General features: G+C 43.1%; 1 protein-coding gene across 6 annotated transcripts; it reads right to left on the minus strand.

The window, feature by feature from the left end:
- Positions 1 to 69: 69 nt before the first annotated feature.
- Positions 70 to 27,872, minus strand: gpatch8 (G patch domain containing 8). 6 transcript variants are annotated; one of them, XM_051074042.1, is made up of 11 exons: positions 27,619 to 27,672; positions 22,722 to 22,799; positions 21,799 to 21,834; positions 18,307 to 18,325; positions 15,105 to 15,177; positions 9,950 to 9,991; positions 7,134 to 7,201; positions 6,053 to 6,139; positions 5,814 to 5,957; positions 5,552 to 5,682; positions 70 to 5,164 (listed from the first exon to the last, which is right to left on the minus strand). In XM_051074042.1, exons 7-11 carry the CDS (start codon positions 7,158 to 7,160, stop codon positions 1,312 to 1,314), a joined length of 4,242 nt encoding a protein of 1,413 aa, XP_050929999.1. In that variant the 5' UTR covers positions 7,161 to 7,201; positions 9,950 to 9,991; positions 15,105 to 15,177; positions 18,307 to 18,325; positions 21,799 to 21,834; positions 22,722 to 22,799; positions 27,619 to 27,672; the 3' UTR covers positions 70 to 1,311. The 6 variants fall into 6 exon arrangements, with proteins under 6 accessions (XP_050929999.1, XP_050930000.1, XP_018557592.1 ...); XM_051074043.1 differs by lacking the exon at positions 21,799 to 21,834 and having other exon boundaries at positions 27,619 to 27,675; XM_018702076.2 differs by lacking the exon at positions 9,950 to 9,991.
- Positions 27,873 to 27,886: the final 14 nt, after the last annotated feature.

The raw sequence follows: 27,886 nt of genomic DNA on the forward strand, positions 1-27,886 counted from the left end.
CAAGTGTTTAAATCAAGTGTCTACATGTGCATGTCATTAATCTGCCTACATATTATGGAAAACCACACATGAACTCAAGATTTTATTTGCTGAAACAGAGTAAGTCTTTAAAAAATACAGAGTTGCTACTGTTTTGACAGATCACTATCCTTTGCCATCTCGGCCCGTCTTAGCCGGCGGTAATTTAGAAACGACTTTGATAAAATACATACACGAGTCCATCTTCCATCCAACTCGTTATTCTGCTTTTTACCCAACAGCAGTCTCAAACCTCTAGAATGTTAATAGGTTAATCTACAGCAGTTTTATTTACAAAATTACACAAAAGCAAAACACAACCCTTCTTCTGAAGGGCATTTTTGGAAAATAATTTAAAAACAGAAAAATACAATTATTGCAGTATACTACAATCTTATTGTTACATGATGCAAAAGCACCATTCTTGATGTACAGATTTCAGTGCAATTCGTTCAGGTGTACCCTCACCACAGGGAACATGAGCTTTGCCTCAGAGCATCAGGGATATTAAAACCCCTACATCACATTTCCCCTCGCTTAGAGAGGGGGGTTCTTACGTGACAATGTCATACCGATTGGGACACCATAACTGTAATTTCATATGGTCATCATTGGTGGGATTTTTCACATTACACACTGATATATGTACAAGGTACTGCATTACAAATTATTTTGAGACCAGGGATCCAATAGAAAGCAAGTAGTCATATGAAAACAGAAAGAGCATCAGTTATGAAATAGTCCATCTCTGAAGTTTACATTAGAGAGTCGAAGCTGTTCCTCCCTAGAACAATACCACTTCCTCCTGCTCCCCAGACATGATTCTGCTTATAGCTTCAGCCATTACATCTTTGGCTGCCAAAATGAGCAAAAACTGTGAGAATAAGATTTTTATGTGGAAAACAAACAATAACAAAAAACTCCAGTGGTTTCTCTGATTTGTCATCAAAACAAATGGGTTGTTAATATTCCCCTTACATGGAATATAAACCAATGTCTTGAGGAAGTATCTTTAAATCGACACCCTGTCTTAAAAAGTCAGGGAAAACCATGAAAAAATCTCACGAGCCAGAGGAAAAGGTTAGTGTCAATTTTAAAGACAACACAGGCAGAACCACTTTGTGGCTACAACTCACTGCGCTGTGTAGGCCAGTAAAATGGTGGTTTATTGACAAGCGTCCCGTCTCACTGTCTTGCATGTTCAGCAAAGACTTCTAAAACACCAAACCGAGACAGTTCAGGTCAGGTCTTTTCCCCAAAGCTGTAAATTAACTCCTTCACTTGTATCATTACTCAAGAGCCATGGTTAGGTGGATGCTGGAGGTCCTGCCCTGAAAAGATTGGGTGTAAGAGTGGGTGGAGCTGGAGAGCTGCTGCTGCAGCAGCCTGTGAGGGCCGAGGTGTGAAAAGTGTGGGGTAGAGGGCTGTATGTGGAACATGGTGGAGAGCTAAAGGGGTGTGGTGAAGTGCAGAGGCTGGGATAATATGTATGGGCTGACCAGAGAGGAAGGCTGTGGGGTGAGCAGGAATCAGTCCGGCATGTCCAAGTGAGTGTCCCAGAGAATGACCGAGGGAGGGCCCCAGAGGAGACAGAGAGATGGGGGTTAGGTGGTGCTGGGGAATATGGTGTACCTGGGCTAACTGGGCATGTGCAGGGTGGGGGTGGTGGGGATGCGCTGGGTGGATGCCCATGGCCGCAGCAGTCGCAGCATGGTGCTGCAGGATGGCGTGTTGCACTGTGGTGATTGAAGTGCCAGAGGCCACAGACACAGTTGGCTGCTGAATGTGGATTTGCTGCAGAGCTGGAGGAGGGGGAGCTGGGGCCAAGTTGGCGGCGGCTGCTGCTGCTGCGGCTGCTGCAGCGGCAGCAGAGGGAAATGTCTTGACCTGTTTGGCCAAAAGCTGCTGCTGGATGTGCTGCTGTGCAGCCTGTTGCAGCTTGCTGTACTTTTCCATTTCCTCTGGTGTGAATGTAATGGGCTGACTCTCCAGAGGAGCCAGTCCATCCTCCTCTGCCTCCATGCCATCCTCCTCCAGGTTGGGTGGTGGATAACCAGGATAGGCATGTATTGGAGGCTGCTGCTGCTGCTGCATCTCTGGCATGAGGGACTCCATCATGGGGTTCTGGGAAGGGTCCTGTCCTGATTCTCCTTGGTACTGAGGCATCATTATGGCAGGCTCCTGTTCAAACAATGGCCGCGGTTCTGGGTGCACTTGGGGTTCAGTAGTGGGTTGCGGTGTCTCTTCTTGTACCACTGTACTCTGTGGGGCCTCCTCAACCTTCTGGACTGGTGGAGCTGGAGGTGGTGGTGGAGGAGGGAACTCCCTTATAGGCTCTACCAGGATAACCTCTCCCTCAGCCTCCGAGCTCTTCCCTGCTCCTGATTTTTCTCCTTCATCAGGTCTGGTTAGGGGAATCACTGGTTTCTTCCCTGCCTGCAGCTTACCAAAAAGTGGAAGCATGGCTTTATTTCCCAGGGTCGGGGGTAGTTTGGGACCAAAGTAGCCCTGTGGTGGGTCCTTTATCTTAATGCCAGATTTTGTTCCTGTGGCAGAATCATCAGAACTTTTTTTAGACTGGACCTTCTCCAGCAGCTGACGTGCGGTAAGAGTGTTTTTCTGTTCCCCTGCATCTCGGGACCCCCCTGGCCTCAGACCCTGCGAGCTGGATGAATGGGTGTTACGGTTAAGGCCTCGTGATGAAGATGATCGTGGAGACTGGGAGCGGTAGATGCGAGAACGGTTAAAGTCTCTGCGATGTGTGTCGCTGTCCCCTCGACCCCTAGCGCCTCGTCTGTGAGGGGAGCCTTTGGCTGAACTGGAGGAGCGGCTGGCAGAGCTGTGGCTCCGGCTGTAGCTGCGCCTCCAGGATCTTGCACTGGTGCTGCGGCTCCAGCTACTAGAGCTTCTCGAGCTGCTCCGATGGTGCCGCCGGTGCCTTTTTCTGCGGCTGTAGCTGCGTGACCGTGAGCGGGAGTCATCTGAGGAGGAAGAGGAGTACTGGTGTCTCCTGGATCGTCTACGTCCTCGGCTGCCCCTGCGCTCATACTCAGAGTCTGATGACCGCTTGGAGCGCCGTCGTCTGCGACCCTCTGTGCTGTAGTCACTGTAGCTGTCAGAGTAGCTGCGGCTACGGTGGCTGTAGGCACTGCTGCCTGCTGAGGAGCGCTCAGAGCTGCTGGAGTAGGAGTGGCTACGGGAGGTTTGGCCACGATGGTGACGACGGCTGCTGCCCCGTCTTTCCCCCCGTCTTGATGAACGACTGCAGGACCGCCCTGATTCCTCACTATGGTGGCGGCGTTGTTCCCGAGGACTTGACCTGTGATGACGTGACCGCTGAGTGGTAGAGCCCCCTTCTTCTTCGCTCTCACTGCTAGGAGGTCTGCCAGGACCAGGACTCTTTTGAGCTGAGGTGGAGCAGGAGGCACTTTGAGGTGCACTGGAGTCAGTCTTTTGTCGCTTGGTGCCACTGTGCTCCTCTGAGGAGTTGGCCTTGTCAGTGCCTTTTCTGGTTCCTCCTTCCTCTGCTCCAGACTTGCAAGGCACTTCCTTAGTCGCACGTTTCCTCTTCCCCAGCTCTGCTCCTGTATTTCCTGTAGCTCCCCCTCCTCCAGTTGTCAGCTGAACAGAGGAGGAAGCAGCTTTTTCTTCTGACTTTGGTTTTGCTTTCTCTTTTTCATTACCTGTTACCTCATCTTGATCTGGGGCTTTGTTTTTGCTCTTCTTCCGTTTGTGTTTTTTCTTCTTTTTGGGCTTTTCTTGTGTTGCCTCAGTCTCTCCCTCTGCATCTTCAGCTGCTCCTTTTTCCTTTCCTTTGCGTTTTGAGTGCTTTGAAGACTTCTTGTGCTTCTTCTTTTTCTTTTTTTTCTTGGCACTACTGCTGCCAGTTGCAGGCTTTTGCTCATCACCCTCTGACTGGCTAGGCTCTCCCTTCACCCCTGGCTTATCTTTGTCAGTGCTGGTCCCAGGTTTAGTAGTTGAATCTACCTCAGTTGTTGAGGCCGCTACTTCTTGTCCCTTGTCATCAGACTCTTCACAAGGCTTAGGGGACTTTGCTGCTTTCCCACCTCGTGCTCCTTTGTTGCGGGACAGCTTGAAGTCAAAGTAGAGGGGATTACAGCTGTAAGACAGGGAAGGCTGAGCTTTTGTGAATTCAAGGAGCTCAGAGGGCCACTGCAGAGTAGTGCTCTCATCTTTGCTAAGAACTGGGAAAAATGGACCAGTGGGGATTTTAGGGCCTGAATTGGAATCCACAGTATCCTGCGTGCTCTCTACTTTTTGTGTAGGTGAAGTGGGTGCTGTGGAAGCTGAGTCTGCTGCACATGAAGAGACATCCTCCGCCTTCACTTTAGGTGACAGAGGAGTTGGCTCTGGGTCAGGAGGTGAAGTGGAATTACCTTGTTCTTTTTCAGTCTTACACTCTGTAACGCTGGGCTCTGTCTGTTCAGGACTATCTTCAACCTTTTTCTCCTCCTGCCCTTCTTCCTCATCTTCCTCTTCTTTGCTCTGACACTGCTCAGTGGCCTTCATGAACAGCAAAAACTGGAAGTGAGGCTTTACCCTGCAGTGAGCTGGAGGTACGTAGTGATAGTACTGAGGCTCCTGTCCAGCATATCCTTCCTCCTTTTTCATCATCATCTTCAGTTTGTTGAGCGTGGAGGCTAAAGAGCCTCCATCATCGGGCTGCTGGGCCTCTTCCGTCCCTACCACACTGCTGCCCTCTCCTCCTTCACTTCCTCCAGATACAACCTTAGGGCTATCTGTGCCGCAGCCTGATGTCTCCTCTTGTCCTCCAGCCTTTTCCCCCTCCTGGCTGTCCTCTTCTTCCATAGCTTCCTCACCATGATCAGCGAACACTGCAGCTGCTGTCTCCAGCTTTACTGGAGCCTTCTTTGCAAAAGAGAAGGACACACTGACTTTGGATGCACTGCTTTGGGTTGGGGAGGAGGAGCTGTTCTTTCCCAGAGAGAAGCTGATGGCTGGGCCAGGTTTTGGGGATGCTTGCCCAGTTTTATCTGTCATTGGTCCTTCCAGGACAGCGTCTGTCAAAGCAGGGTTCTCAGGCATCAAGTTGTCTCCATCTTCTGTCTTCTCTCCGTCCACAGCCACCGTTGTGGTTTTGAACATAGGCCCACTTCCTGGAGTACTGAAACACAGAAGCACGATACCAATTTGAGTGTTGTTTATCATCACAAGGGGCCTGACAGGATTGTAATAGTCCTCAGTATCAGAATTCAGTGTTACAGGCTGTTACTATATAATCTTTAACATCTGTCATTTAACATCTGTGTTGATCTTAGAAAATGTCCTCCAGACAAGACAACAATTTGAATTCTATTTTGCTTTCACCTGTTGTGCAAGTGAATTGTTAAAATAATATTCCATCTATATTTTATGTTTTAATATATGGCCTTTGTTCTGTTTTAACAGGCTGCATGACGATCCTTCAAAGCTCAACATGCTTGTAACTGTGCCATTAATAGATACATGTTGAATCCAGCCAGCAGATGGCACTCCAGGAATGAATTCTTACCGGTCCTGGTGTTTCCTCTGCTCAGCCAGCTCATGTAATCGACGCAGCATCTTTTCTTGCTTCTTTCCATCTTTCCGTGAACGCGATGACACATTACGAGCAAACTCTCTCTGCTTCAGCTCTTTAAGCCTCTGCATTGCACAAAAGCAAGACAATGACAAGAGAGGGAGAAACAAGGCTCATAAGGATCTCATCACTTCTCTTTTGTTTCAAAGCAAAACAGATCTACATTAAGAGTACAAAAACTGACAGCAAACAGTACCTGCTTGTGAGCGTGGTCGTAAGAGTTTATGTGGTTGTCAAATTCCTGGTGTTTGGTGTACTGTTTGTCACATAGCTCACAGTAGAAATTGGCTCTCAAGTCTTCCAGAGCCTTTGCGATGGCTTTCTCCTTTTCCATCTGGTCCTATAATTGGTGGACAATGAAGGAGAGAATGAGCGAATGAATCTCAAACTGTGTTTAAAAAGAATAATAAAAGCCAAAAAGCTGAAAGGCCTCACCTTGTATTTTTGCCGCAGTTCCTCTGTATCCTCTTTTTCCACTTCAAGCACCCTTCTCTTCTCTGTAGCATCCTCTGCATAGTCCAGCTAAAAGGGCAAACACAGCAAACAAAATGCTCCTGAATCGACGGGAAGCAGTACCAATTCATATTATACTGTATGTATTTAACCACTGTGTGAACTATTAACTGTAACGCATCTAGGCTACAGGGGTTATAGAGAGCGTTTGTTTTGCTTGTATTTTTCCTACACGTTCTGATGTAGACAAATCGTTGATAGTTAAGATACAAGGGACTGCAGGAACATGTGGACACTGAGGAACAAATTCTCCTTATGACTGTTAGTCAACCAATAATGTGAAGGTCGAATGTGACTGAACACAAGAACTGAAGTTACAGAAACTTCACAGGCATTCTGCAGGCACCAGTTGTGAAGCATGTGCATCTATACTTTAATCTTTCATCAAACTTTATTTTCTCTTTCAATGCCTGTTCATCTAAAATGGGGTTTTGAGGTCAAGGCTCTGGGTATGGTAGTCAAGATCTTCAACAGACAAACCACATCTGCATGCATTTTGGTTAGTGCTGAAGCCCTGAGCACAAAAGAATAGTCTACAACGTCACTGAGTGCTGTAGCACCGATCATCAATCGTTCATTCAGGTAGTATTCTCCTGGCATCCAACACACCCAGAGTTGTCTGTCAGACTGCCAGTTGTTGGAGGGTGATTGATGACTTCAGACAATGTTTTCACTGCTCTACAGTCCAATGCTGATGAGCTTTACACGACTCCAGCTCAAACTTGGCACTAGGCACTGTGAATGCTGCCCTTAGGCTCGTGTGGATTTTGGAGCTCCCAACCTCTTTCATAGGTTATCTAAAAGTCAGTAGTGAGCAATGCAACCCTGGATAGTTGGTACTAGTTCTAGTACCATGCAGAAAAAGAATTAGCTCTTCGGCACTAGTTCTACAATCAATAGTTGTATAAAGAGTATATTATAAGATGTCAGCCAAGAACTGGTCTGTTCCAATATCAAAACAGATAAGCAGATAAATAAACTGTCAAAATAAACTGCCTCTTACCTCCATCTCCATCCGTCCCATCCCCATGACATCATATTTGAGGATAATGGGCACAGGGTCGGTTCGTCCTGAGGGAAAAGAGACAGAGAAAGGACGAGGTGAGTTTCTGAGATTGGGACGGAGTGCCAGGTCGGAGACAGCCTGCTTTTAGAGCATAGGGTGCTGGGGTTAGAGAATTTTGCCTTGAAGTGCAAAGAGACCAGAAAGCTACAGTGAACCAAACACCAGCCATTCTCACAGCTTACTGCAGCCATCAAGTACAGACCAATTTATCCTTCCTGTTACATTTGACCTGGCTGCTGATTTGTATTTTGAATTAGTCGAATTAGCCGCACTTATTGTATTCCTGATGGTTTAAATGAAGTCAAGGGCATAGGGTTGTTCCGCTGTACTGTGTGTCTTATTAGAAAAAGAGGAGAAAAAAGTTCACTAGAAACTCAACTGTCAGCTTTTAGCTAATCTTTTTCCATATCTTTTCAGTGTAGTTGTGTCGTCCAATACCCCTCCTCCACCCACTCATTGCTGCAGTCCTGTTAAACCAGAAAGCCAAGTTTATCAAGGACACTACAGCTTGAGGGACTGCATGTGGTGGTGTGTGTGTATGTGTATATGAAGGGAGTTGCAACAGGCCTGCGCAGCTGCTGCCACTGCTCACTGAGCAACACTGCGACATCCTCCATGAGGGGAACAAAGCCTCCCAATATTATCTCAGGCCTATTGCATCATCTATTTCTGAATTGTCTGCAGGCTGGCTGACCCTTTCAAGCCCCTGTCACTGTCCTGAAGTCCAAATCTTTTCCCTTGTCCCAGGCCCCCTTCCTCACCAAGACTGGAGCTGAAAAATCATTTTCCTTTGTCTACTTAAGCTATATTATGTAAGCTGTGAAAAGAGCTAGATCAGAAGGAAATTAACTGTAGAAAAATAAACAAACCAAAGACAACCAAAAAAACAGAATGAAACATTAAAGATATAAAATATATAAAAATCAAAACTACTTTGGAGATTGACACAGAATTGCTTAATCCACTCATAATCAGCCAAACAAAGCAGAGAGAAAGACAGAGTAAAATTAAAAAAGGACACAAGCACTGAACTACAGCAGAGTGACGTCACAGGCCAGGTATCGCCATGGTGACAGTGCAAGGGATGGGGATACTTACCTGGTAAAACATGGGTATGGGAAGGGGGAGAAGGAAGGGGAGGACAGACAGACAGATAGACAGGGGAATCTCAAAACAAAAAGGCATAAAAAGAATTTGGACTAATCTGCTGCTCCTGTTGCCAGCCAGATACAATAATCCATCTTACTGATAGTGATTATCAATTCAGTTTGGTTTCAGTTTTTTTCCTCCCACATGTCATCAAGTTCATTTTTTTTCATGAATCAATTTTCTATTTATACCATTGGGCATATGGAATAGCTACAAGCACTGGGCTTGGAAATGTACACTCCAAGTTTAATTGTTGTGATAACCACTCCAAGTACAGCAGCTGATTAAAATTTCTCACCAATTTCACTCAAAAATTCTTAGAATTCTCTTAGAAAGAAAGAAAAGCAAGAAGGCTATAAAAGGGGCTATTTGTAAGTTTTCTCTGCCGCAGAACGTGGTTTCTTGCTGGGACTCGGTGGTGGTGATTGCTACTTGCCAAGAGCCTCAGCTATTGTTGCGTTTAGATTACAAGGGGCTAGAATATGCCCTCAGCAGCGCAACTTTTGCAGGGCAATCTGGATGCTACAGTGAGTCGCTATCAGAATGACAAATGACAAGACGGTCAGCTGGTTAGCATGCTAACTTTAGTAGAAGAAATGAAACGATAGAACTAGAAGCAAAACGTTGCCATTGCTTTTCACTGCTGGAGACAGTGCAAATAACGGGATGAAGTTTGATGCTGAACTTGCAATGTTTCCTCTTGACTGGTAATTGAAAAGCTGTTAATGCTCATTTTTGGCTATCTAGCAACAGCAAAACTCACAAATAGCTCCTTTAAATTATGAATTTATTACTTTAAATTGGGCTACTTCCTGGCACATTCTTACCTTCCTGAACAGAGAAGGGTAAGAATATTATTTGAGATAAATACCTGTGTCTTTCCTGCACTTTCCTTTATTAATTTTAGCATCACAGCCCAATGACATATTAATTCTGAAATCATAGATGCATGGGCATTGTAACATATAGTGGCCTGCCTGGACTCTCAGTCCCACTGCAGTGTCTGTCAGTTGGAGGGGGGGGGCATGATTGTGGAGGCCTTATTCCACACAGGGAAGTAAGAGGAGAGGACTGATTGTGTGATATCTAGGTCATATGACTATCTACTGATAGGCATGTGTGTTCATGCTGTTTGTCCAACAGCAGTAGAGAAGTGAAACCAAAAACACAGTTTGGTCTGTTAGCAAGCCACTGCAGTGGTCTGTCTGAATGGAGTCACAAGCCAGGCCCAGAATTAAAGATTAATGGACAATTACAGTCATCCCAAACTATCACCAATCTTTAAACACAGTGACAATACTTCCACATTACCCATTCCAGTGGAAAAGAAAGGGACCAGACAAAAACAATGTGCATCTAAATCACAAGGTGTGAATCACAAGGTTTAAAAAAACTGAAAACAAACAAAATGACAATGTTCTAAGAGTAATACATATGCATGATAATATACAAGCAGCAGAATGAGGACTAATACAGAAAGAATTGAAAGCCTATGTAGCATTGGTGCTCTGATGAGAGGAAAACAAAAAATGGGAGAAATTAATACAAAATAAAAAAACAAAAACAAAAAAAACAATTCAATTGGGGGATAAAATAACATTTACCACTAAGTTTACCATCAGCACAACATGGGCAGGATCAAATCGCTGTAAAAAAGAAACACCAATTGGTTAAGCAGGAAGATTGAGGCACATAGAGAAGGGAGGGTGGGGTTGGGAGTGTGGTTGTGGGGTTAAGGGGGGTTCATTACCAGAGGGGCTTCAGTGTATCACGCCACCCCACCCCACCCCCCTTGTCCCTTCACTCAGGGCTAGGTGCTTACAGGGATTTCCTCTCACCACTCTCTCCCAACCACTGGTCCCAGTCCCCAGGCCCCTAACCTGGCATCATCTTGCTCTCTCAACCGCAGTATGCCCCCCAAGGGTACCAAACTACCACCCCTTACATAGTACACCAAAAGTCCTGTATCCATATAGTAGTAAAACCTAGCAATCCTTCACTTTTTACCTTAGCCGAGCATAAGAAAGTTAGAAACCCCATCAGATAAGTACTTTTGGAGGAGCTATACTGGGTGAGGGACTGATTAAAGCAACAGTCTGATGGTATATCAACTCCAACAGGTAACAGAAGAAACAAAAATCATGAATCAAAAGTAACATCTACTTTTGCAGTGTGTGGTACAGGGTTCACATTGGTGCCTTTCTTAAACTTGTGGGCAAATATTTAGTCTGACATGATAGATGCCTCTAGGGACGACCACCATTTTCCCCCTTTGAGCTTTCTGCCTCACATATGCTTGTCGGCCCAGTTAGCAAATCTCCCTCAGATTCTCTCATTTCTTCGCTAGCCTACAGCCAGCAAGCTTGTTTTGGGATGTGCTTAACCCCGGAACAAGTGAACACATGACACACATAAAATGTACCTGAGGAGAGAGCCAGCAAGGCTTTAAGCAGTGCTTAGAGTGGGTTCTGCATTACTATGGAATAACAATTTCTTTTTACAAAAGTATGCTTAAAAATGTGAACTGTGCACCCTTCTGGAGTGTTACATTTCACTCTATCCTGTGAACGTATAGTTTAGTGTGTTACCTCCAACACTGCTTAAAGCCCCAGGTGAGTGTGACAGTTTGAGGCAGGCAGGAGTGCACCTCTGGGACAAACATGCTGTGCACGAGGGGCAAAGAAACAGGGGGAGGATGGGAGCGTGTAACCATGGGGACAGAGACATTCGGGGTGTAGAAAGGTGGTGAGGTTTTCCCTGTAAGTTGACTCTATGTCCCGGTCAGTAACAGACACACACGCACACGTCTCAGTCCCACATAATGACCACACACATACACACAAGTTTCACAGGTTTGGAGGTAGAAACAGGCAAACAAGCAGAGGGGGAGGAAACTTGTCTACTCTGCAAGCCATTCAAAGTCTGAGCCGTGGTTACAGCCAATCAGATACCCGACAGCAGCCACGGAAACTCAAAGAGGAAAAAAAAATCTAAAATACGTGGTGATGATGATTCTAAGGGATGTGATGAAATCATGGCTTCCTAGATCTACCTCGATTTCAAATGGATTTTTGTTCTTTGTTCAAATCGAAGCTCTTGAGCAGATTGACATAAAGGTTTAGTGATTATGAAGCAAAGAGGAGGAAGCTGATAGAGGCCATTAGCCTACGGTACACTGTAAAAGGGGTGTTACATTGAGGTCAACTGCAGAGTGGGAGAAAGAAAACACACCCACACACACACATACTGACATACAGAAGGGATCCAACAAACCTTACCTAAAAAGGGGCAAAAAGGACAAAAGAAGAATAAGAACAAAGTCAATACAGTGAAAAACTTAAAAAGGGGACACAATGCTTTCACTTCAAAATTCAAAAACCTTCTCTTCTGGCAAGGAGGACAGGAAAGGAGAGTAAGATTATAATGATTATCCAGCAGACTTCAATGAGATGCAAGGATGCAATTGTGTTGCGAGCCTACTCACAAGTGCATTAGCAAATTTGAACAGAGATAGTGGGCTCCAACACTGGGCCATTAATTCCTACACAACAACTGGACACACTTTGCCGCAGTCTCATCTGCCCACAAAGCAGGGTGCTTACATAACCACACATCAGTGGTGCCAGCGGCAAAAACAAGAGCACAGTCAGCTCCTGTGACTTGTTCTCCCAGCCACACAAAGCACACATCCTTATCACATCAAATACATTGCTATTCAGCTGTTCGAGGCCAGATGGAAATAAACAATGATGGACAGCAAATGCTAAGCTCAGAAATTTCTGCTGTGTTGTTAGCCTCCATACACTTGTTAGGCTTCCCAAAATGAAGCCGCTTCCTGGTCTACTCTGGGCTCTGGCCATGGTCAGGGTGAGAATACCTATGAGGCGACACAGGGAAGCAAGGCCATATATGTACATGAACGAGAGGTGCTAGGGCAGCAACAACACAGCTTAACAGCCAGTCACCAGATCCACATGTCTCTGGAAGCTCACCAATACACATTATCAACATTTTAATGTCCTAATGTGAAGAGCAGATATGAGTAAAGATACAAGTGGTTTAGAGCAAAACCTGCCAGCAAGAACTTTTCCACACTGCAGCAAATAAACTAGACACTATTTATGAGGGGAAATAACTTCTCAGACCACACTAACAAAATCAAAACAGTGGAAAAAGAGGGGGCTAGATGTCATCATTGCCATCCTTTTTTTGTCTACAAACAACATTTAGCACTATAGTGGTTATCTGGTAAAGTAATAACAAGCACAGTCCAGTTACCCTGCCAAGTCTCAGCAGGTTAAACCTCTGTTTTGTCACCACCTGCTCTGAAAGACCATGTACACGACTGTGTGTTTCAGTGTAGTCAAGCACACAATTCAGAAGCTTTCCCATAAACATAGTTTTCAGTTTCTACTGTCAGACAACTGAGGAAATCTGAAAATCTCATTCCCAAAACCATAAACACACAGAGGGCATTGACTTGATGAAGGCAATTTCCATAATCTAACTATGCCAACAACGAATCCAGCTAAGCAGCACAAGAACACAGATATCTCTGTGTATTTTAATTTCTGTTGTGAATGTAAAAACTTACTTTGATAGTTCTGCAGAGGCTATTATACGTTTAAGTGTAAGGCTATAACTTCTCCAGAGTTTGGGTGTGTGCTGGAAACTTAGTTCTGCCAAGTCGTGTTTCTCATTAAAATGCTGATATTGAGCACAGATGTTACTGCTAGGTTTACAGGGAGAGCAATGCACTTGAGCAAGCGTTGCAATTGAGCAACTAAGAGAGACGAAGAGGTCAGAAATGACTACATGATATATAAATCAAACAGGTAGATATGTGGTTAAAATGGTATGGACCAAGAGGACAGGAAAGGACATGGAGGAGGAGGTAGACAAGACTAAATGCCAGAAATTATGTGGAAAAACAAGCTCTTAGCAGACTGCAAGGACTCATTAGCTTGCCAGTGATGACATCACTCATCAACAATGGTATACATCATCCTCTTTGGAGAGAGTGCAGGCAAGGGTGAGGCTATGAAGAGAGAGTTAAGAAAGTAAGAAAGGATGGAGAGAATGAGGATATTGATGAGGAGAGGAAAGCGGGTGAAGAGACAGGAAGAGGCTCAGTGGACACATGCCAGGCCTCTGCACCACTGCCTCTGAGCCAATGAGCCTATGAGCACAGCAGGGATGTGCTAATGAGGTGCTGACGTTAGCCAAGACCAACCCACACTCTACCGCTCTGTTCAGCCTGCTCCCTCTTACAGTGAGTCAATATCGACAAGGCCATTCAATTACAGTTGTCTCCAGAAAATAAACCGCTTTACAGCAGCTTTATGACTGAAAGCTTTCTGCATTGAACAGAATTCATTCAATGCACAAAGTATATGGACTGTACACCCTTCACTAATCTCAAAAGGTGACAACAATCCTCATTAAAGTAAAAGAGAAACCTACAAGTATAAACATGATATAGGTTAGTGTCGACTGATCTGATGAGATTCAGGGGGATTGAGACTGAAAACAGCCTTCATTAAAACAGCACAGGGGGATGTTGGTGGGCGTGTTGTTTAAGGTACCAGTGAAACAATTAAATACGATCCAGATAGTCCAGTTGGAGTAACAGCTAAATGCATTACAGGCTTATCAGATGCCAAAACGTTGCACACCAGGTTGTAATACTCATACAGCTGTGGAAAGTTATCCCAGCAACAACTATTTAATCGTTCACTGCACAACCAGGATGTAAACAGTAGAAATATGGCAACTATACTAACAGGGATATGCAGTTAATTATATTTGATTGTCCAATACAGCAGCTAGTCGAGTATGTAACACCTTAGGACACAATCTGAATAGTTTCTCAAAACCAGACCATCGTGTACTTTGGTTTTGGACTGGGTCCAATTTCATGCCACAAGGACCAGGTCTGCAACTGCAAATGCAACTGGCCCAGACTTAAGAACAGGCTTGTATTTTGCCTGTTAATTCAAATGCTTTACATTCCTGCAAAGACGCAGCCATGCTGGTGTTTCCAGAGTCAACCATGTGCTCTTCATTATGTGCATCACTGCCCCAAAAGAAAATAAACACCTCTTTTGTTCCAAAAGAGAAACAACATTTATCTCCTGTACCCAAGATATAAATCCAGCAATTACAGCTGATCAGTGCTTCTGTTTGTTTTTAACCAGGGGTTTAGCGCAAGATCTTCAGAAGGTAAGATACCAAAGTACTCTAAAGATAACAAACACACTAGCACATCAGCAAATTATAAGTTCAGAACCACCGTTTCTCAAAGCTGATTGGCTAAAACAACTAGACTGTGAACAAAACTGGAGCCAATTATACTGAAGTTTGGAAGGGAAAAGCCTACTTTAATCTAAATTACTGAAAACTAAATGCATCATGGGAAGACAAATAAACATTGTGCTTCAATCTCCCAACCCCCACGGTCCCTGTCAGTCGGGCTTATTCCTTTACAAGGCTGCCATGATATTTCCCTTACACTTCAAGTTCAAAGGGAACAGCAGCATGAGAGCAACAGGAACAACTGGACAACTGTTTAAATAATAACCCATTTTTACCCAGTAACAGACACAAAGAAAGAGGTCAGAGAGAGGATGTGAAGTGAAAAGAAAAGCTACTAGTACAAAATAACCCTGGAAATATGAGGGGGAAGAAAATGGCATAGGATAGTGGCCCAGTGCCACCAGGATACATTGAACATAGGTGTACAGAAGAGTGTGTCCTTACCCTGCATAGTTTTGCCAAGGCCTTGCCCCAACTTCCAGCCATGTTTCTGAAGCAGCCGGTGCCCGATGTTATCCTAGCAGAGAGAACAGAGGAGAAAAAAACCAAAAATATTCCAATAATAAGAGGAGCTTTCCCCGTGGGTACGGGTCAAAAAACAAACAAACAAAACAAAACAAAATAAAACACTCAGATCACGCTATCATCATCAGCACAACCACCACCACCATCACCATCATCATTATCGTCATCCACATCACCTACAGCGTGTAACATCAGTGTCTTCCAGCACAAGGAGTGGTAGTTAGGGGTTGGGGGGGGTAGAGGGTGGGAGACTGAGAGGAAGGGTAGGTTTTCCACTATGATGAATACATGAGGCTATGTTTAGCCTGTAAACTACAAGATACCCTCCTACAGTAGGAGTGCAGTTTAAAAACCTTTTTAAGGCAAAGAAATTGGGCATGAGCATTTCTATTTTTTGGGGATGATAAAAATAACACATCAAGTCATATCCAGTAACTGAGAAGTTAAGAGGAGGAGGAGGAGGAGGAAGAAGGAGAGGGCAATATATGTATCACACGCATACATATATGAACCACTACAGAGCAAGATCTTAGTACACAAAGAAAAGTGACACAGAACAGGTATGGAAATCTTGCATTAACAAAACGAAGACCAGAAACTCCAAGCTTGCTGTGATTCCGTAACCATGACAAGGGGAGCACCATGAAACATATGCAGCTGTCACAAAAAATACAGCAAGAGGAAGAGACAAAAGTGGAGCTAGTGGGCCTTGGATTACCATTACAAGGCCCAGGGTGGACAGAGTATGCACGTGTGAGGGGACATGTGGGTGTGCAGGTGAAGAGAGGGAGACAGTGTGTGAATGTAGCCTCATTAGACATACTAGAAACAGCTGTTGTGCATGTCCTTGGACACCTCAAGCATCTCTGGTCTGTTATCAATGGTCCGGCCCTAACCACGTTCACACTTTTGATTTCAAACTAAGAATTTATGCTGTTAACATGCCTCTAATTTGGCCCTTCTCAAAGATCTCATTAGTATTCATAAAGTAGAAAACATACTTTACAGACTAGATGGCCTTTGCAAACTGTAGTTTTTACCTAGCATTAATGTACTCACAGTACAGTACAGATTTATAAGAAGCTCATCAGAAACACATTTTTCACAGTGGACCCCCAAAAGTGTGCAACTGCAGCAAGGCCATCTACTTTAAAGTATTTATTTTCTGCTTTTCTTTTAATACTAATGATTGCTAACCAACAATGTGGACAAGACCAGGCAACTGATAATGAATCAAAGAGGCGTGAGAGGAGTGCAGAAACGTACCCAACAGGAATTCCTAGCACACTGTGGGGCCCAATGTGCATGTCTGAGACTGTTATATCACTAGTATGGGTCAGCAAGAAAATAAAAACATTAAGTGAAATGCAAGACCGTCCCACCACTACACACTACAGTACATCCTCAAGCACAAATAAACAGGAAACAATGAGATTTCTTAATAAGCAGTGTTTTTTCTGTTGTGATTATAACTATTCCAAGCTTGTCTAACATTCACCAGAGTGCTGCATTCTACCAAAAAACATACAAACCAAACAAAAAGGATATTTATAATCACAAAGAGATTGACATCAACTTTCACAAACAGAAAGTGAAGGGGTTGGAACAAAACAGAAAAAAAACAGCATGCAGCTTTTTGTTAAAGAGTTTTAACAAAAAGGATCGTCGGTGTTAGTAGCGCATTGTGAATGGTACACATACAGAGGGGTGGGGCGGGCTAGGGGTGGGTGGGGTGGAGGGTGGCTTAACAAAACTCCAACTGTGTTAGTCTCAGGTGAATCAGGCACAGAGAGGAAGGTGATGGCTCAACAGGGCTCAATTAGTTCTCTTTGACAAAAAGAGGAGGTCGGGACGGGGGAGGGGCAGAACAGAGCAGGCTGAGCCATGGTGAAGATGAGTTTCTAGGGTGGTGGAGGTGAGCTGGGCTTGTATGGGTTAGTGCATGTGAAGGGGAGTGGTAGTCACACACACAGCACACACTGCATCTCCGCCCACAAGGTCTCAATAAGGATGCATTTGGTTTAATCCGTTTTTTTAACTGCTGTTGGTATTTCAGAGCAAACTGTTGCCTTCCCTTGCCCTATTTAACATTTCTGGAAGAAAAATTGTATGTCAGTTGAAAGAACCATGAAATGGCACTTCACCATGATGACTAGAATAAAAAATACCAAAACATCTGGCTAATGTTTGCCTCTAATACCCAAGAGAGGCTAAACTGCCTCACTTCCTGTTTCTGTTAGGGTCTGGTATCTTTCCCTCCATTTCGTGGGTGTTTGAGCTGTGCGAGTGTCAGATCCCTTCCGCTGTGGGATGAGATAAGAGAGGAATCTGTGCCTGGCCTCACATAGTGGAAACAGAACTTGAGACAGCCAGCCTGTATCAAATCATAACAAGGTTAAATTACATGACTTGTTCCTACCCAGCAGAATTAAAGGCTGTATGGCTAGAAAGTGCATTTCCTCCTGCCTGGTGGACAACATGTCCCCTGATTTCACTGTATAGGGAAACACTGCAGAATTTGCTGCAGTGACTGCCTCCCCTCCCACTGACATTGGGCATGCTTCTGTCCTTTACTGCAGTATTATGGTGCAGCAACACTCTGCACATGAACGTTTATATTAATTTGGGTGTTTAGCTGATGTGTGCCCTGAGGCTTGGAGCAAAGACGGAAATAATATGCACCTTGAGAAATACTCGGCCTCTGCACAATCCCAGTTAGCTGATCTGTTTATTTCTCTTAACCAAAGTCAGAGAAGACTGACCAAGGTTTTCACAGTGAAGCGTAAGCCTCTGCAAGCTCAGAGAACATAAACCCTACCTTAAATTAAACATGTTTCCTCTTCCAAATCTCTCACATTTTTTAATTTCATCTCTGTGAGATTTAACAACAAAATGAAAAGCAGGAAGGGCAGGTTGGATGAGGCACCAGTCGCAACTGCTGACACTAATAAAGAGATTAGTTCAAAATGGGCTCAGGAAAGGTCAGGGGGCGGAGATGAGGCGCAGACTGCATGTTGAACAACAGATGAGTGCACCAAAAGAATAGACAGACAGACGGATGAAAGCAACGACGGCGAGTCCAACAGCAGTGCAAGTGGAGTGAAGGCATTTCCATACGAACCTGGCTTTAAAATACTGGGCTGTCAAAAAAACAGTCACACGTGACACAACGTAAGAAACCGGCCAAACGCTTTCAACTGCAATTCTGCTAGCTTCTCTAGTTCTTAAAAATGCAAATCCCTCTCTGCTTTTAAACAAACATAATACTGTATACAAACAGAAAAGGTAGGCATGTCAATAAATCCACCAACTGACTGTTAATACAGGAGAAAGAAAAAATAGAAAATGTTATCCAAACAAAAGAGATCTACAAGAGGGGGTGTTTTTTCAAAGTGTGCATTGTGCTGTCATTGGCACAGTGCATGGCAAAAGATATGGGTAAGGGAAGTGATATGCAGGGGACCCCACCTAGAGACCTCAGAGTATCAAGCAGTCTTATTACTTCAGTCTATGCAACCATTTATATGTGTACAGTATGGATGTGTTTGTGTGTCTCTGTGTGGGGAAACTGATCCAATTCCGATTACTAAGGACTAACACAGAGCAGGCAACAATCCATCCAAGTTACTAAACCTAAACAAACCAAAACCATGCATTTTCTGGTTGACTGTTCAACAGATCTGAGATTTTGCACAGTCTAAAAAGAAGACTGAGACAGACTCTTTAGGGAGCTGTCTTGCAAGAAGTGGGCTGCTGCAGTTACTCATCCTCCTTTCTCGTGTCCCTGAGGAATGTCCTCTGGCAAGTGCTGGTAGTGGACATGCTTGGCTGTCTGCTGTTCCTCATAAACTCTTGCAGCTCCCTCGTGTTTGGTGCTCTGCACATTCCTACTCTGTCTTAGCTACTGCAGGTGAAACTACATGGAAACAATTGTCTCTGTGCATCAGGAGGCAAACAACTAAAACAGAAGGCTGCCCTTTTCCCATTTAACTGTCAGATTTAATGTGAAGGGATTAAAAATTTCATTAACTGAGTGGTGGGGGAAATGACAGAAAAGCATTAAAGTCCAATTAATAGCATTTTTAAATATAATAATTTTTAAATACATACTTACCTCATTATTCTGAAGACCCAATTCATCAAGCGAACACTTAGCAAAGTTAAGACACTGGCTGAAGACCCAAGGTTTTTTTTTTTAAAATGATTTTAACATTTAGAGGGCCTCAGCAATGACCTTGAACCCATCACACTTGCTGCTCAAAAGACTGGTGCTAAGAGAGTCGAGACTTTAAAAGCATTGGGTTTGACATTTTCCTTGTGTTTTTCTTTATAACTGATATGTGATACAAGTCTAGTAGTTAACACGGACAAACAGCTGTGTTAACTATAATGCAAAAGGCTACACACATAATTCAGTAACAGCTAATAGACTCTCTTTTCCTTGCTGTTCCCCTGGATGTACCCAAGTCCTGCTAGGCCTCAGTAACTGTATTAGAGATAAGTAGTAATTACTACTACTTGGATAACAGGAATTGCACAATATACTTTTTTACCCACAAATTAATCTTCCTGTGGCCTGTATACATGTGTTTTTTAGATTTGTAGCATGTTTGAGTGCTTTCTGTGGCTCTGAGGCTGCCCACTGCATATCGCTCTGGGACAGGGTCAGGTAAGGGGAAGGAGGAGGGGGGCAGGTTTGAGGGGACTGGAAGGGGCAGGAGACGTGGGAGGAATGAGTCTGAGAGGGAAAACTGTTGTAGTGATTAGGACAGAGTGTTGAGAGGAAATAGTACTGAATGCTACCAAGTTAACACATGCAATGCAAAAACAATGTTAGAGAGAAAGAGCAAAGACCAAAGGGGGAAAGAGAGATAGAGAAAAAAGATCCCAATAAAGTACCACAGACCTCTAGCTGCCTATAGATCACACACAATAAGTGGCAAGGGAGGGACACTGAGCAGCTGGGCCGAAGCATTCACCAACAGCTCTGAGATCTAACACTTGTGGACAACTGTCACAAATCCCGCCACCTTAGAGGTTGCATTAAGGAGGCAGAGAAAGTTCTGTGTTTCTAATGACATGATTATACACACAACACTGTATGTTAGTCTATGGGTTTTATCATTTATAGTAACCGTACACCATGCCTGAAAGTCTACCGTACATATTTTGAGGCTGAGTAGGTATAGATTAACTTCTCTTCTTCTAATTATATTTTGGCAAATGCAGTGAGGTATTTGACCTGTATGTTCTTACAGTTTTCTTTTTAAATAGGAACTTTAATATGAAAATAAACCTGATGTCACAAAATATGTTGTCAAATCCAGTTATATTAACAAGATTACCAGTTTTGTGGTGACAGATTTTTATGTTTATTCATCTATGGATAAAAAGTCTGCCACCTTCTTTTTTGTACGCGTACTTTCCAAAGATTAAACATCAGATGTGTAAGCATTACTATTGGTGACTAAGTGACAGTTGACGGCACCTCCGATGTGGCTGTTTTTCCACGGATGTGTGAAGAACTGTGTGAAGAGCTGTGTGATGCTGCAGCGCGGCCCTTAGCGCCCCTCCACAAATAATAGCGCAGGAGCAAAAGAGCCACTCAAGCCAGGTGAGCAGGCCACCTCTCTCCCTTTCTCTTCTACCTCTCCACCACCCACACAAAGTGGGATGTTTGTGTGCATGTACGTCATACCTAAAGCTCGACCAGATATAAAATTTTTATGTTCTTGGCTCACTGGGTTCTAGCTATGAAAAACACATTTTCAGGCTACAGATATGATCTTACAGTGCAATAAATGAGAAAAGCATATCTAAATTGTGTTTTTCACTTTCTGTAAGACATGGGAACATGACCTCAGTCAGCAAGGCTGACTGCATCTCCTCCTGCTACACCTCAAAAACTTAAAACTAAGAGAGACAGGTTTCATTTATAGCCTCAAGCTCTATATATTGAAAAAACAATGAAGTAGATTTTTTTTAAATGCCGTGCATTTATGTCCTATAGAAAATCTTATATGCTTATGTTATAAGCTGTTAATGATTGATCAATTATTGATCCTTAGTGTTACATTAGATTAAATAAATCTGTTTCTGACTGAAAAAACAAGAATTACAGGTCACTACTTTGATCTATACCTGGTTGCTGATTTGTATCGGATTGGCTCACAAAGCACATCCACAATGTTGAGGAGAGGTGACCTGACACTGTGGAGGTTAATAGGAGTTTGGGCCTGCTCACCACAGTGCTTCAGAGACAGGAGAGGGGATGGAGAGAGTGGGAAAGACAGAAAGAAAAAGAGCTGCCTGCGCTATTATCGATGTGCCTCTTCAGCGAAAAATGCAGTCCCAGTTGCACAAGCACCATGCCAGCACAGAATGACAGAGGGTACTGTACACCGAATCACTGTGTAGTAGGGAGGGAGCGAGAGAGAGAAAGAGATTGAGAGAGAGAAAAGATGTAGAGTGTGACAGTAGTGAAACAGAGAGAGAGAGAGAGAGAGAGAGAGAGAGAGAGAGAGAGAGAGAGAGAGAGAGAGAAAGATAGTCAGAGAAGCGTTACAAGGACCCTAAAGATAAGAGTAAGAAAGCAGAGCGTGCAAATACAAACCAGGTCATTGCTGCTTAGCTAATAGGGGCCAATTCGCTGCAGGAGAGAAATGTCGAACACCCCAAGTTGTGTACAATAAGATAACTGTCCTATAGACAAAAACACTATACACTAACACATGAATTCTAAAGCTACATAGACACACACTCACTCAAACACAAATGTAGCCATTCACATCATCTAATGTGTGCTCTCTTGTTTGCTAAATGGAGTGGAATAAGCACTGCCTATTTTTTATATATGAGCCACTGCAAAATAAATCAGATTCACAATTGTAAACTCTATCTAATCAGGCTGTTTTAAACTCCAAATTCAACTGTGTTTATTCTGTTTGTTCTTGCTTAAGAAGCATGTAATCACACTGTAGAAAGATAACAAAACTGCAGGGCTCTGTATACCAAAACACACTCAAAAGCATCTGTATCCAGTATCCAGAATATAATCTTGTCACTACCAAACATGGATTTTTCTATTGAACAGATTTAAATACATGAACAGCTCGAGTATTTAGATAACAGCCATTAATGACAGTGCTTTATCCACTTCATGCTTTCAGCGTCATCTCTTCTCAGTGCTAAGATGACTAACAATGACTAATGGGAGACTGATACAAAAAAATCAAACTTTTATCTGTAAGCTCTACATAAAAAACAGGAAGATCTAGCATATACATAATCATTTTAACTGTCACACAGGAAATGGAGTAGGCAGAGGACATGGGAAGTGGGAGGGACTTTAAGGGTATTAATAGACATGAGACAAGTGATTCTACAGGTTACGTGTGCGTTCAAGAAAACACTGGATGCATCTACATGGATAGAATGAATGGAGTAAAAAAGGTGTGGTTCTTATTCCTCCCTGGACCAATCATATCCACTCTCACAGCTGGTCCAATGTTTTGGGATGATGGATGTAAACCTTACCGATTCGATGGGCTTGTCCAGGGACGCCTGCTCCAGCTCCAACTGGCCCTCTTCATACTGGTCAAAGTGATTCCCACCCTGAGTGACACACATCACACAGCAAACAGTCATTTAATTGGCAGTAAAACTTGTGGACTAACAGATTATTTAAAAATCTGCACCTATTTTGATAACTGGTTGATCAGTTAAAATCATTTTTGAGAAAATAACTGATAGATTAATGTACAATAAAAGCAATAAAAAAGGAGGAGATTCTGAGGAAGAATTCAGCACTAAACACTTGCTTTAACCCTCATTTCAAAACAAGACACTGACTAGGTTTATTTTCATCTTTGTGTTTTCAAAACAATGAGACAGCACAGTGCGAGGAGGCGTGCTTACTGCCTATCATTTGCACTGAATAATACTAGTTCACACTGAATAATAGTCAATCACACAAACTGAGTAACAGGACTGGAAAACTTTGTAGTAATTATATTATACACATCACAAGATATGTTAATCAAGAGCCAAAAAGAAGGTCAGCATTTCAACTGGTGGTGGGTTGACTGGCCTTTGCAAACTGTCTACGTGTGATGAGTAATATATATTTTTTGGCACTTGAGAAATGTGTGGTTGACTATGCAATATCATGAACATGAGAGAGGGGGAGGGAGGGAGAGGAGAGAGAGAGAGAGAGAGAGAGAGAGAGAGAGAGAGAGACATCCTCATAAGGTGCGGTATAGATGCAAAGCTCCAAGCACCAGAGGTACACACAGCAGGCGCATACCATGACTGGAAATATGTGACTATATGTTTTTCCCTTTGTTGCCTATTATTCCCTAATAAACCATCCTGTTTTCCTGTTGTTTTAATTTAAAAGGGCCTTTCAACATAAGGCTCATATTATAACTTACATTTCAGTTGGGAAATGTTTTTGTTTATTCAGAGAGAGAATTGAAATTTCACTTGACACGGTTGCTCTCTGTCTCTTTATTTCTTGATAAATTTATTCTAGCAGTGACGGCAGAGAGGGGGAAGGCTTCCTTAGGCTATTTGTTGTCTGAATCTGACGTGAAGCACAACTTTACTTATACAAACTGAGTGTTTATGTTTAAGCCCACGCTCTGGGTGGGACAGAGAGTGAGTAATGGGCTTGCTACCCCAACCAAAAGGAGTGTGTTTATAGAGCTGCTTCTGCTCTGAGACAGATGGCTTCCTCCCTCTTTGCAGCAGAGGAGAGACGAAGGTCATGTTTGTGAGTCTGTTTTCTCCTGACCTTACCACAAGCAGAAAACTGAAAGATTCCAAAAATAGTCCATGCTGTTTTATTATTAACTAGCTGCTTGAAGCTACTGGTAACAGAACAAGTGTAGGCAACTAAATATGATGTAACAAATGTACAAACATACTGAGATTTGTTTATGTCTAGTTAAGGGATGGGACATTCACAGTTGGATATTCACCTTTCCAGAGGTTAATGGCATTTTCTGATTATTCAGTGGAAGTGTGAAGCCAACATTCCTGTACAAAGACAATGCTAACATGGGCTGAGCCATACAAGAGGATTACCTGCCACATTCTCTAGAGAATCTGGTTTTGCAGAGATAAGCAACTGCTCAAATCAGCCTACAATAATGAGGTGATTTGATGCCACACTGGCAGTCATTAATTCAGATGAAACCGGACCCTGCATCAGCATGAGTGAAGCCAGGAATTATGAGACAGGGAGATGCTGGGGAAGAGCAAAGGATTTATTTATGAACAAATCGATGGCTCCCTGCTTCCCCCCTCCCAAGTCTCCTCCTCCTGGCTTTCTGCTCAGACCACTTAATGTGCTATCAGCACAGCCTCCACCACAATGACTTCTTATTTTCACTGCTGCTTGTCTCCTCATCACCCTGACTCTGGTACACAAACACCACATCGATGCTGCATAGAAATGATCTTAGCTCTGACCTCTGATGTGCATTAAAACAGTACATTTCCATCTGTGCTACAACAGTGAAGTGGGTACTCCATTCCACCCCACATTAAGAAATGAGAGCACTGCTGCTGGCCAACAGTGTGGATGCTCATAAATTGCCTCATGTGTTTCTGCAGCTCAGGATTAGCCACAAGCTTAAGCTCCAGCAACGATGTAAATCAATAGAGCTGTTGGACTGGTTCTGCAGTAGATATTAGGTAGACCATCTGTGGGTGTTTCCTGCGCCGTGTTGCTTGGCAGCAAGCTTAAGTCCATGGAGTCAGAGAGAAACTTTCTGAATACTGAACATATGAATGCCTTCACAGCAGATCTTACACACAAGAGCTCCACTGTGCTGAGCTGGAGCTGCCCTCAACAGACTCATTCAGACCACACAGCAATTCAACCTCTCACTGACAAAATAGCAGAATACTGAGCTCCCACTGGACACCAACACAGTGGGCGTAGAGGGAAAAAAAAAACACAAATAATTTCACAAACTGCTCCTTATAGACATGTTTGAACTTGTCAAGGGTTGCATTGCATGTCTGATAGGTTGACTGTCACCACAACCTTGCTGCAGCAAAGAGATGAACACGATTGTGTTCAGAAAAAAAGATGAGCACTGTAATCCATTTTCAACACAACATTTGGTATACAGCTATTCTCTATGAGACCCTGTATCTGATAGAGCAAAAAGCTCTCAAACCAAGCCAAAGCATCACTAGCTTCAATATCACTCATATTCTCAGTGGGGGCATACAATACAGAACAATATACTGTCATCAAAATATCAGGAAGAGGGGGCTGAAAAAACAGAAGAAGACAGGCACTTCCCTCTGGGCTTGCATTTAAATTACTCATCTAAGCCCTTGATCTGACCCAGCCTGAACATCAATGTTGATACAGCAACTCTCCACTTCCTTCACATGTCACTGGGAAAAAGCACACGCAGTCACACAAATCAGAAAAGCTCCAATGTTCTCAAGCCCCCATGTAATCCCAAGACTATTTAAATGAGGCTATTTATTTGATAAAACCACTCAAAAGTCTGGCAAAACACTGACACATTAACTTCTGCAGCAGAACAACACCTGAGATTCAAGTTTCCGTACTGGCATTCATCCACTCTGCGGATGTGTCCCTGAGCCAGACACTGAATCACGATTACAAACATGGATGGTAAAACAGTTACTTAAGATGCTTCACTACAACTGCCAGTTGGTGGATTAGCCAATAATGACTATGTCAAAAAGTGGGAAGTTCCCAACAATTAAAAACCTGTTAGGTGGCTTAAAAAATATGGACGGATAAAAAGTATGACCGATACCGGGTAAAGCAGGGAGATTATAATGTCATCTGAGGGATTCAAAGAAATTGCCTGTGATGAATGACAGCATGTTTACGATGAGGAAAAAAACCTGCCAAGTCCCAAACTACAAATGTGGATTAAGCTTATTTTGCAGTCCAGCCAGCAATGTTGTGTTTGGCTTTTACTGGGTGTGGTCTTAGATCACAGATAAGCGAGTCAAAGACAAACAGCTTGTGGATGAGTTGTGAAATTCAGCAACTCAACTCTGGCTCTCATGTTAAATGGTAAATCCTTGTGGTTTCATTGAAAAAGATGGGGGGAAAAATTGATAAAAATGTAAACACTGTCCAAGGAAACATATACGGAAGAGAAATTTGCAAGATGTTCACTTGTTTTAAATAATTAATTCTACTGAAGATTCACAGTAACATCACATAAAGTCTGAAACACATTTGTGTACAAGACTTGGATGGAAGATTTTGTTATCTCTGCAATAGAAAGTGGGCATTTTAATAGCCTGTATAAACATCAGAAAACTAAATAAATTATATATATTATCCATTCATGATGATCAATGACTATGTTCTCGATTACTGATTACTTGTTTTTGTCTATAAAATGTCAGAAAATAGTCATTAATCTTTTACATTTGAGAAGCTGGATCCAGTAAATGTTTGAAATTTTGCTTTAAAAATGACTGAAATGATAATTTGATCATCAAAATAGTTTTAGATGAATTATATGTAGCCCGAATGATCGACTAATCATAACTCTAGATCAGATCAACTAACACAAGCACTTGACTATTGTTTTAAGACACACTTGAAAAATCGTGAACCTCTCCCTTAACATACATTATAAACATAAACATTATAAACATAACCATGGTGTGGTAAATCAGACGGAGAGCAACAACCACAACAACAAAGACAGCAAAAGAAATACATAAGCCCTACATTCACTGCTTAAGAGAAAAACAGCAAGTGAGTGTCCAAGGACATGTTGTTTGTTTATGCAAAATCTATCGTCTCACACTTGTGCTTCATATACTTTTAAGCTGTTTACCTAGATATTAGACGTAATTTCGTGTGATGCCATGAAATAACTAGACCAACAAAGAGCTGATTATGTTAATTTAGTGCTAACTAGGTGTGCTGGTTGTATTATAGTTGTCAAAATGATACAGCCATTTCTGGCTAGCGCTACAATCAACCAATGTGCGAAGTTAGCAATCTGCTAGCTAGCTATCCATCGTTAGCATATGTCGATAAATAACCAGTCTACCCAAGGTCACTAACAAGCTAATTGGACTTCAGTGTCTGTTTCACTGTTGCATGGTTAAGAGGGTTAACGTTGACTAGTGTTACAGCTCAAAATCCATGACAGGAGACAAATATAGCACACAGCCAAACACTGAGACGTGAGGGAAGTTAAATTCAAAATAGCCGCAGCGCACTAGCGCACTAGCGTTAGCTCCCTCGCTAGCTTGCAGGGCTAGCAAGCGACAACTACACCGAAATGCACGATGCTGTTTGTTAATGCGTCGTGGCTGACCGTCGCGTTTAAGTCCGTATGTGTGTAAAGAAACATTTAGACGTGTCAGAATCCATGCAAATGCGTAATAGTTTAATGTGCAATACCTGGAAATCACGCTCTTCGTTGAACCTAGAAAATCTGTCGGCCATTTTCTGAACACAGCAACAGCGGCTTCTCTGCTCGCTCCGTCCGTGTGTCCGACAGAAGCGCGCTGTGGTGGTGATGCGCACTCCGCAACCGGTTCACTCTCTGTCAACTGACATTTCACTAACTATTCCCACCAACATGCAACAATGTCAGCTATGGGACTTAATTAAGCCATGTTAATAATGTAATGCCTATATTTTATTTGCATGTTTACAGTCTGGGTCT

This window comes from Lates calcarifer, linkage group LG11 (genome assembly GCF_001640805.2).
Source record: "Lates calcarifer isolate ASB-BC8 linkage group LG11, TLL_Latcal_v3, whole genome shotgun sequence".
NCBI classification, from domain to species: Eukaryota; Metazoa; Chordata; class Actinopteri; family Centropomidae; genus Lates; species Lates calcarifer.